At 45.3% G+C, this 11,167-nt stretch overlaps 1 protein-coding gene across 1 annotated transcript in view; it reads left to right on the plus strand.

Moving 5' to 3' along the window:
• nup155 (nucleoporin 155) overlaps positions 1–9,462 on the plus strand; it is a 198,611-nt gene extending 189,149 nt beyond the window's left edge. The window contains exons 31-36 of the mRNA XM_043721181.1: positions 4,575–5,012; positions 7,250–7,401; positions 7,487–7,597; positions 7,891–8,027; positions 8,655–8,761; positions 8,874–9,462. Coding sequence (XP_043577116.1) covers positions 4,575–5,012; positions 7,250–7,401; positions 7,487–7,597; positions 7,891–8,027; positions 8,655–8,761; positions 8,874–9,012 — 1,084 coding nt within the window. The 3' untranslated portion in view covers positions 9,013–9,462. The remainder of the gene's footprint in view (positions 1–4,574; positions 5,013–7,249; positions 7,402–7,486; positions 7,598–7,890; positions 8,028–8,654; positions 8,762–8,873) is intronic.
• Positions 9,463–11,167: the final 1,705 nt, after the last annotated feature.

Consider the following 11,167-nt stretch of genomic DNA (forward strand, 5'->3'; position numbering starts at 1 on the left):
GGAGTATTGGAAAGAGAAGTTGTTCAGGGTGAGGGCCAGTTCAGTCAGTCGAAGGAGGGTTACGAAGAGGCAGGCATAGCTGGGGCCCATGCGGGTGCCCGTGGCTACTCCTTTCGTTTGGAGGAAGTGGGAGGATTGGAAAGAGAAGTTGTTCAGGGTGAGGACCAGTTCAGTCAGTCGAAGGAGGATGTCAGTGGAAGGGTACTGGTTGGTATGGCGGGAAAGGAAGAAGCGGAGGGCTTTGAGTCCTTCGTGATGGGGGATGGAGGTGTACAGGGACTGGATGTCCATGGTGAAAATAAGGCGTTGGGGACCGGGGAAGCGAAAATCATGGAGCAGGTGGAGGGCATGGGTGCTGTCCCGAACGTAGGTGGGGAGTTCTTGGACTAAGGGGGACAGGACGGTGTCAAGGTACCTATCACCCTCACCTTGACCTCTTTCCACCTATCACATTTCCGACGCCCCTCCCCCAAGTCCCTCCTCCCTACCTTTTATCTTAGCCTGCTGGACAAACTTTCCTCATTCCTGAAGAAGGGCTTATTCCCGAAACGTCGATTCTCCTGTTCCCTGGATGCTGCCTGACCTGCTGCGCTTTTCCAGCAACACATTTTCAGCTCCCTGCTTGACAGCACTACCCATGGCTCTGTCATTAACTGTGTAAGTCCTGCCCTTGTCCGTTTAACAAAATGCAATATCTCGTATTTATCCAAATTAAACTTTCATCTGTCAATCTTTGGCCCGTTGGCCTAATTATTCAAGATCTCTTTGTTATCTTCTTCACTGTTAATCAAAGAGAGAGAAATTTATCCTGGTCACTGACCACTGAGTATCAGAGAGTTGCTTATCCCAGTCACTGAACCTTGTGAGTATCACTCTGTGCGAAAGAATGCTTCCTCAAATCCCAATGAAACTTCCTGCCTTTCACCTTAAAATTATGACTCTAATTAGTGATATTTCAGGGGAGCAGCTGTTTTCATTCCACCCTGTCTGTGTCCCTCATCATATTCTATGTTCCTCAGTCAGGTGGTTCCTGCCCCCCACCTCAAAATCTGCTCAGCTCCAAAGAAAACAAAAGTTTATCTAGTCTCTCTTCACAACTAAACTACCCCATCGCAGGCAACATTCTGGTTAATTTCCTCTAATGCAATTATATACTTCATGTAGTGCGGTAACCAGAACTGCACAGGGTATCCAGCTGTGGCCCAACCAATGTTCTGTCCAGTTCCAACATAACGTCAATGTATTTATGATCTAAACCTTGACTGATTTAAAGGCAGGTTTCCCATTTACTGCCTTCACCATTCTTTTAAGCTGAGCCAGCTGAAGTAAACTCGGATGCTAGATTAGGGGGACAGATCAGTAAGAATAAAAGAAACAGCATGTTAGTTAAATAGGAAACAACTGCAGAATCCCAAAATGCGGAGGGATTTAGGTTTCCAGTGCATGAATCTCAAAATCTTGGTCTGCAGGTCCAGTACATAATCAAAAAGGCAAATAGAACCAATATCACTGTAGAAGGAGGCCATTTGACCCATCATGTCTACACTGGCTCCCAAAAAACAAACCCAGCTCATCCCGTTTTATATGAAATCCACAGCACTACTCTCAACCACTGCATCTGTTACTTTGTCTAAGAACTCAATTAAATTTGTCAGACATGACCTGTCCTTGACAAAGCCATGTTAATTGTAAAGTATTAACTTTTTCTTATTCATTTCTGGGATTTGGGTGTCGCTGGCTGGGCCAGCATTGATAGACCATCCCTATTTGCCCCTTGAGAAGGTGGTGGTGAGCTGCCTTCTTGAATCACTGTAGTCCATTTGCTGTGGATTGACCCACAATGACGGTAGAGAGGGAATTCCAAGATTTTGGCCCAACAGCTATGAAGGAACAGCGGTATATTTCCAAGTCAGGACGGTGAGTGGCTTGGTGGTGAGCTTGCAGGTTGTGGTGTTCCCAAGTACCTGTTGCCCTTGTCCTTCTAGATAGAAGTGGTCGGGGGTTTGGAAGGTGCTGTCGTAGGATCTTTGGTGAATTTCTGCAGTGCAAATTTGGAAATATTGCTTTCAATTTCTTCATCAAGTCATTAATATATATTGGAAACAGCTGGGGTCTCAGCACTGAACCCTGCGGCCTACCAACCAGTTCTCTACCCATGTCAGTACATTACGTCCAATACCATGAGCTTTAATTTTGCCAACTAATCTCTTGCATGAGCTCTTATCAAAAGTCTTTTGAAAGTTCAGATACACAACATCCACTGATTCACCCTTGTCCACTCTGCTGGTCACATCCTCAAAATATTCCAGAAGATTCAAAGTTTGTGAGAAGCTTTGTAGCTCGGGTGCTCGTTGCTGTGGTTCTGTTCGCCGAGCTGGAAGTTTTTGTTGCAAACGTTTCGTCCCCTGTCTAGGTGACATCCTCAGTGCTTGGGATCCTCCTGTGAAGCGCTTCTGTGGTGTTTCCTCCGGCATTTATAGTGGCCTGTCCCTGCCACTTCGGTTGTCAGTTTCAGCTGTCCGCTGTAGTGGCCGGTATATTGGGTCCAGGTCGATGTGTTTGTTGATGGAGTTTGTGGATGAGTGCCATGCTTCTAGGAATTCCCTGGCTGTTCTTTGTTTGGCTTGCCCTATAATGGTAGTGTTGTCCCAGTCAAATTCATGTTGCTTGTCGTCTGCATGTGTGGCTACTAGGGATAGCTGGTCGTGTCGTTTCGTGGCTAGTTGATGATCGTGGATGCGGATCGTTAGCATAATTGTGTACATTGTCTTGCTTGTGTTTATCACAGGGTAGTTCATCCTGGGTGTTTCCTTTTATCATATGGAGACATAGAAAGAAGAATATCCTAAATCTGATTTTGTTCATTCATGGGATGTACATGTCATTGGCTAATTTCATTTGTTTTATTATTGTTGCATGTCACAAGATACAGTGACAAGTATTGTTTTGCATGCTAACCCGACAAATCATACCTTACATCAGTACATGAGGATAATAGAACAGAGCATAAAATATACAGTGGCAGAGAACTGGCAGAGAAAGATCAACTCTAGTACATGAGAATCTGTTCATAAGTCTGCTAACAGCAGGAAAGAAGCTGTTCTTGAATCTGTCTGTCTTTTCAAATCTTTGTGTCTCTGTCCAATAGAAGACACTATAACTGGGGTAGGAGTGGTCTTTGATGATGATGGTTTCTTTCCTGAGGCAGCAGGAAGTGTGGGCGGAGTCAGTGGCAGGAAGGCTGGTTTTTGTGGTGGACTGGGCTGCGTTCACAACTCTGTAATTTCTTGCAGGCCAGAGCAGTTGCCTACCAAGCTGTGGTGCATCTGGTTAGGATGCTTTCTACTGTGCACATATAAAACTTGTAAGCGTTATTGTGGACATGCCAAATTTTCTTCGCCTTCTGTCAAAATAGAGATGTTGGTGTGCTTTTTTGACTGTATTATTGACATGGATGGACCAGGATAGATTGTAGGTGATATTTATTCCTAGGAACTTGAAACTCTCAACCTCCTCTACCTCAGCATTGATACAGTCAGGGGTGTGTCCTCCATCCACTTCCTGAAGTCAATGACCAGCTCCTTTATTTTGCAAACATAGAGGGCAAGATTGCTTATACCATGCCACTGAGCTGTCTTCCTCCTGGTCTCTGTCTCATTATTTGAGAGTTGACCCACCAAGATGATGTCATTGGCAAACATGTAAATGGAGTTGGAGCAGAATTTGGCCATCCAGTTGTGAATGTATAAGGAGAAAGTGAGGTCTGCAGATGCTGGAGATCAAAGTTGAAACTTTATTGCTGGAACAGCACAGCAGGTCAGGCAGCATCCAGGGAACAGGAGATTCGACGTTTCGGGCACAGGCCCTTCTTCCTGAAGAAGGGCCTGTGCCCGAAACGTCGAATCTCCTGTTCCCTGGATGCTGCCTGACCTGCTGTGCTGTTCCAGCAATAAAGTTTCAACTTTGAATGTATAAGGATATAGTAAGGGGCTGAGTAGGTAGCCTTCTGGGACCCTGGTGTTGAGGGTTATTGTGGAGAGGGTGCTGGCTGTCACTTCTCCTCACTGATTACAATCTGTGTCTAGATGTTGAGAATCCAATTGAAAAGGAGGATCAGATTCTCGGATTTTGGAGATGAGTTTGGAGATGAGTTTGGTGGGAATTATCATGTTGAAGGTTGAGCTAAAGTCAATAACTAGGAGTCTGACATAGGTGTCATTATCCAGATATTCCTGGCGGATGCCATCTGCCATGGACCTATTGCTTTCGGTAATGCTGGGCCAGCAGTAATTGCCTGTCCCTAGTTGCCCTTGAGAAGGTGATGGTGAGTGCTGCCTTGAATCACTGCAATTCATGAACTGTCAGTAGACCCACACTGAAACAAGGGAGGCAATTCCAGGATTTTGACCAATTGACGGTGAAGGAATGGTTATATTTCCAAGTCAGGATGATGAGTGACTTAGAGGAAACTTGCTCTCATGGTATTATGGATTTACTCCCCTTGTCCTTCTGGATGGAAATGATCATGTGTTTTGAAGGTGCTGCCTAAGGGTTGTCTGCACTGCATCTTGTAGATGTGAACATGGTGGTAAAGTGACTGACTGGTATCACCGTCACAACGATCGGCTCGGCTCCCTGGTATCACCCTCACAACGATCAGCTCGGCTCCCTGGTATCACCCTCACAACGATCGGCTCGGCTTCCTGGTATCACCGTCACAACGATCGGCTCGGCTCCCTGGTATCACCCTCACAACAATCGGCTCGGCTCCCTGGTGTCACCGTCACAACGATCGACTCGGCTCCCTGGTGTCACCGTCACAACGATCGGCTCGGCTCCCTGGTGTCACCGTCACAACGATCGGCTCGGCTCCCTGGTGTCACCGTCACAACGATCGGCTCAGTTCCCTGGTATCACCGTCACAACGATCGGCTCGGCTCCCTGGTGTCACCGTCACAACGATCGGCTCGGCTCCCTGGTATCACCCTCACAACGATCGGCTCGGCTCCCTGGTATCACCCTCACAACGATCGGCTCAGCTCCCTGGTTAGGGTTAAGTTTTTTGAGTATTGTTCTAGCCAGGCCCATCTTGGTATGTGGGGAGTATTCCATCATACTTTTGAACTTTGAGAATTCGGGAGGTGTTACCTTCTAGCATATAACCTGCTGTTATAGCCATAGTATGTCTGAGGCTGTGGCAGTTAAGATTTTGGGTGATTGAAACCCACAGGGTGTTGATATGGGGAATTCAACGATAGTAACAACATTGATGTCAAGGACAGTTTTTTTTTTATTCATTCATGGAATGTAGGTTTCGATGTATGGGCCATCCCTAGTTCTCTTTGAGAAGGTCATGGTGAGCTGGTAGCATGTTATTTCTTACTACATAGACCGCAGGAGGACTTGGGTAAGCAAGTTAATCTTGTGTTTATTTAAACAATCTCAGTCATAAAATGGCTTAACAGCATTCTGTCTGATACCCTTTCTCAACCCTGTCCCCCATTTGTCTAGTCCCTGTCACCCATTTGTCTTGGCTCTGTCTCTGAGTGTTGTTGGAGTACCTGAATCAGATGGATTGCACTGCTTCACGATAGGGACATATCACCACCTTCTTGAGGACAATTAAGAAGGAACAATAAGTGCCTGAATCTGTCAATTTCTTGATGCTTTGGAATGTGGGTAACAGGTAAAAGAGCAGCACCTGTAAAACACAGCCACAAGTGCAAAACCTGCTCCCACACCACCTCCTCACCTCCGTCCAAGGCCCCAAAGAATCCTCCACATCCGACAGAAATTTACCTGTACTTGAATTGAGTTGAATTTATTGTCACGTGTACCGAGGCACAGTGAAAAGCTTTGTCTTGTGAGCAATACAGGCAGATAACAAAGTAGCATAGATAGTAAATAATAGGTAAACAGCGGCAAAAACAAAAACACAGGGACAGGCGAATGTTAGAGCTTGTTGGGTGCACTCAGTATTCTAACAACAGTAGGGTAGAAACTGTTTAGAAACCGGCTGGTGCGTGTGTTCAGGTTTCTGTACCTTCTCCCCAATAATAGAGGTTATAGAAAAACATTGCCAGGGTGGGATGGATCTTTGAGAATGCCGGCGGCCTTTCCTTGACAGTGGGCCTGGGAGATGGATTCTGGAGATGGGAGGTTGGCCTTTGTAATTGTCCGGGCCGAGTTCACCACTCTCTGTAACTGTCTCTAATCCTGAATGGTACAGCTGCCATACCAGGTAGTGATACATCCAGACAGAATGCTCTCAATGGTGCACCTATAAAAGTTGACAAGGGTATTCACCGTCATGCCAAATTTCTTCAGCTTTCTGAGGAAGAAGAGACTTTGTTGGGCCTTTGTAACCAGTGCGTCCACGTGAGTCCAACAAAGCTTGTTGTGGATAACCACTCCCAGGAGCTTGACACTCTTCACTCGTTCCACCTCTGTGCTGTTAATGTGTGGGGGGGGTGGTCTGAGTAACATCCTGCCAAAAGTCAATATTGAGTTCCTTGGTTTTGCTGGCATTGAGAGCTCGGTTGTTCTCAGTGCACCATTTTTCCAGGTCTTCCATCTCCTGTCTAAAATCTGTTTCGTCGCCATCTGAGATTGTACCCATTGCACCTGATGTGGTCTCCTCTACATTGGGGAGACAGGATGCCAAATTGAGGATCGTTTCAGAGAACATTTCTGGGGGACATGCACTAAACAACCACACCGCCCTGTGGCCAAACATTTTAACTCCCCCTACCTTATCCAGATCCAACCTTGCAACTCAGCACCGCCTTCTTGAGCTGTCCTACTTGTCCATCTTCCTTCCCACCTATCTGCTCCACCCTCCTCTCTGATCTATCACCTTCTCCCCCACTTTCATATTCCTATCGCATGCTCAGCTACCTTCCCCCTCATTTTCCGCCTCAGGAGTCAACAACCACATGGCCCGAACATTGAATTCACCAGTTTCCAAACCTTCTCTCCCCACCATTCCATCCCAGATCCAACCTCTCTGACTCAGCAGCGCTCTGTTGACCTGATGTACCTGTCCCACCATCCACTTCACACTTGACACCGACCTATCACAATCACCTACCTTCGCCCACCTATCGCCAGTCCATATACATGTCCACCAGCCTGGACTCCCCATTTATTCCTCAGGTGCTTTTTACTCGATGAAAGGGCAGAATGAAGAATAGGACAAAGGGAAGTTCTTTCACAACCAAATACTTTTCCCCAGTCCTGTATGATAACATTGTGTTGATTCTCTCCTCTGCTTTTCTCAGTTGTATGGAGAGTTTGCTGACCATTTCCGTCTCTCGGAGTGTAAGCTGGCTATCATCCATTGTGCAGGTCACTCAGACACCATCCTTGTGCAAACCCTTTGGCAAGAAATAATTGAGAAAGGTGAGTGTTGTGGGAAAGCTCAAATCTCCAGCCTTTCCATCTTTCTTTTCTGTTCCTCTGATTCTTTCTGTTCTTGTGTTTTCAGAATTGGCTGACAGCAGGTTGATGAGTTGCATGGACCGGATGCAGACCCTGAGTATGAAGCTTGTGTCTTTGGGAAAACTTTATGCAGGGACTCCTCGCTATTTTCCATTGGGTATGTATGTGTTATTAAATGGAGGCACTATGTTTGTCACAGTACAGATGGAGATCCTTCGTCTCTGATAGAGATATTGTCTCTCTCAGGACAGTCTCCTAACCTCATCTCTTCTCCAACCCTGACTCTCTCCGCTTCCAATCTCATGCATGGACACGTATTAAATAGCTGGAATCCTAGAACAAGCTGTGGTTGGGATGGGAAGCTACTTTTGGAGCTGGAGAATTGAAGAAAGTGTCTGGAGTGAACTGGAGTTGGTGGATTATACATGGTTGTTCTCATTCCTTTTCTAGAGTTTTTGGTTCAGTACCTGGAACAGCAGTCCTGCGTGCTCAATTGGGACACTGGTTTTGTCACCTTCACCATGCAAGAGATTGGAATAACTTTACCCAGACTGCTTCAGGTGTATAATCAGCTCTTCAAGACGCGGGTAAGGCTGAATTGGAGAATAATTTTCTATTTATTCATTAGGAGGCGGGCTTTGCTGACTAAAAAAGCATCTACTGTCCATCTTAATCGTCCAGAGGGCAGTTAAGAGTCAACCAACATTGCTGTGAGCCTGAAGGCACATGTAGGCCAGGTCAGCTAAGGATGACAGACGGTGGTGGTAGAAGGCTGTTTGTGTGACTGGAAGCCAATATCTAGTGACGTACCAAAGGGTCCCTTATTGTTTGTAGATAAGAATATGATGGGGGTTGACAGTCATTTTGCTAATGACAGAAAAATCAGCTGTTTTGTTGACAGTGAGACCATTGTGGAATTTGAATCAATGCTGCTAGAATGTTAGCCTTCTGCATTACGAATTCTATGACATGACCACTGCGCCACCACCTCCATATCAGCAGTGTCCAAGGGAGTCAAATGTATGTCGATATTTTTGTTTTACCCCTATGAAGTATTTACGAGTGAGTGGTTGTGTTCCATGTGACGTTAGCTTGTGTGTTTACGTTTGTATTTGTCAATGTGCATGTGCCTATTTTCGGTGCTGCGGGTCATGGTTTTGAGAGGCTGTGGTTGCAGCTGCTATTTCTGACTTTCTCGTATGCTGTCTGTTTAGGATCCTTACTGGCAGCGGGTCAAAAAGCCTCTTCATTTGCTCGAGTGCATTCATGTCCTTCTCAGTGCCTATGTGCAGGAACCCAATAAAGTTCCAGCCCATGAGAGGTGAGTTTTATTCCTCTCGTGAAATGCAGAGTATTTTAGAGTGTTACATAAATGTTGAGAAGCTTACTCCGAGTGTGACAACTGGATCTTACAAAGTTTTCTTTTGTTACAGACGGCAATTCACCAATAGTTGCTTGGATGCAGTCGGCCGGTTCCTTGTTGAACTTCAGTCTATGAGCCCAACCAATACCTTACAGGCAACAATTGGAAATTTCAAATCATTGCAGGCTAAACTGGACCGCCTCCATTGATCCTTTCCCTTCACATACATACATATGTCCCTATACTATTATATTTCAGTTTTCTGTGCTTATTCCTTAGGTCCTCACTGTCATCTAATACGTGTTTGGCCTTCAAATTAATTTCTATTTCCCTTCTAGAAGTTGAAGTGTTCAGTCTGAACATGTTGATCACAGTCAGCTGGACTCTGATATTGAGCAGTTTATCTGGAATAACACAGCTTAATAACAGGGACTTAATGAGCCCTCCTGTTTCAGGGATATTATTGAGAATTCCTTGCAAAGAAGAAATTCACCTTGTTACATAAAACCAACCTTGTTGCATTTAAGATACTGCACCAGGGAGAATGTCCTTTTCAATACACTTGTTTTTATGTATTTGATACACAAATTATTTCATTGTTTTAATGTAAAGTACTTTGCAGATGAGAAACTGAATAAAGGTATAATTGGATTATTTCAGGAGTGGGTTTGACATTGTTTGGTTTTAATCAAGGGCACTGATTCAATCTCTCTCACAGTCAGACACATATTTAGACAACTGCTCTCTTGCACTCTTACATGCTGCAGGATAGGACTTTGTTGCCAATAGGTTTACCACCAAGGAAAAACAAGCTTCATTTTACAGAAATATGGGAGCACAATCCTGTTCTGCTGTATCAATGTCCTGTCCTAAACACAGTTTAGAGGGAGTCTTATTCTATATCAACCTCTTGCTGTACCTATACTGTGAACCTGTCATATCATCTTATAGACCAAAAATGCCCATCAATCTGTAATGCCAAAAATCCACGACAATCTACACTAGTCACGCATTCCCACACTAGGCCCACAGCCTTGAATATTATGATATTTCAAGGGCTTATCCAAGTACTTTTTAAAGGTGGTGAGGTTTCTCGCCTCAACCATCCTCCCAGGCAGTGTGTACCAGTCCCCCGGTCCACTCTGGCTGGCAAAGTATTTCCTCAAATCCCCTCCAAACCTCCTACATTGCACTTCTCTTGATCTTGGCACTTCAACTGAGGGGAACAGTTGCTCTCTATTCACACTATCACACCCAGGTCTCACCCTTCAACCTCCTTTGCTTCAAAGTAAACAATCTGAGCTGATCCAGCCTTTCTTGTAGTTAAAATGCTCCAACTGAGGCAGCCTTCTACACCAACCCCTCACCTCCCAAAGCACCAGTCCGGTCACATCCTCCCTACAATGTGCTGACTATAACCGTGCACCGTTATCCTAGCCAGATTGCTGGAGAGCACCAACATAATCTCTCTGCTCTTCTAACCTGTACCTTAACAGATAAAGATAAGCATCTGTTAAGGTTAACCCCTCTGTTAGTTGAACCAAACATCCAGAAAAGCTAATTTTTTTTTTTTTAGATTAGATTACTTACAGCGTGGAAACAGGCCCTTCGGCCCAACAAGTCCACACCGACCCGCCGAAGCGTAACCCACCCATACCCCTACATTTACCCCTTTACCTAACACTACGGGCAATTTAGCATGGCCAATTCACCTGACTTGCACATCTTTGGAGTGTGGGAGGAAACCGGAGCACCCGGAGGAAACCCACACAGACACGGGGAGAATGTGCAAACTCCACACAGTCAGTCGCCTGAGGCGGGAATTGAACCCGGGTCTCTGGCGCTGCGAGGCAGCAGTGCTAACCACTGTGCCACCGTGCCGCCCACTAATCTTGCCTTGTAATTTGCTAAAATATTAGTGTCAGAGAACTCACAAATTCCACTACTTAAATTTACTTTTTAACTCTAAAAGTGAACATTAAACAACTATTAACAACTCCAAGCCCCCCTTTCTCTGAACTGCTTATTATCTGCCTCCAACTCTATAACAATATGCTGTTCCAATAAGACACTTATTAAAATTACATCACCTTAATTTCAAACCACATAGCCGTTCTCGTCTTCTGTGACTTCACTCTTCAAGCTGCTGAATTCCCTGGCTCCTCGTCTTTCTTCTTACTGCGAGTACGTTTCATAGGAAAAGATACCATTGATAGAGAGTGTTTCCTAATTTCTTGGAGAGCAAGATGTTAGATCCCCAGGCTTATCTGTCTTGATGGCTGTTGCTCTCTCTGACCAATTTTCAAATGGTCTGCATTTTATATCCCCCTCAACATCAGATGACCTCATTGGTTCGATGTTGGC

The sequence above is a fragment of the Chiloscyllium plagiosum genome, chromosome 2, assembly GCF_004010195.1.
Source record: "Chiloscyllium plagiosum isolate BGI_BamShark_2017 chromosome 2, ASM401019v2, whole genome shotgun sequence".
Lineage (NCBI taxonomy): Eukaryota > Metazoa > Chordata > Chondrichthyes > Orectolobiformes > Hemiscylliidae > Chiloscyllium > Chiloscyllium plagiosum.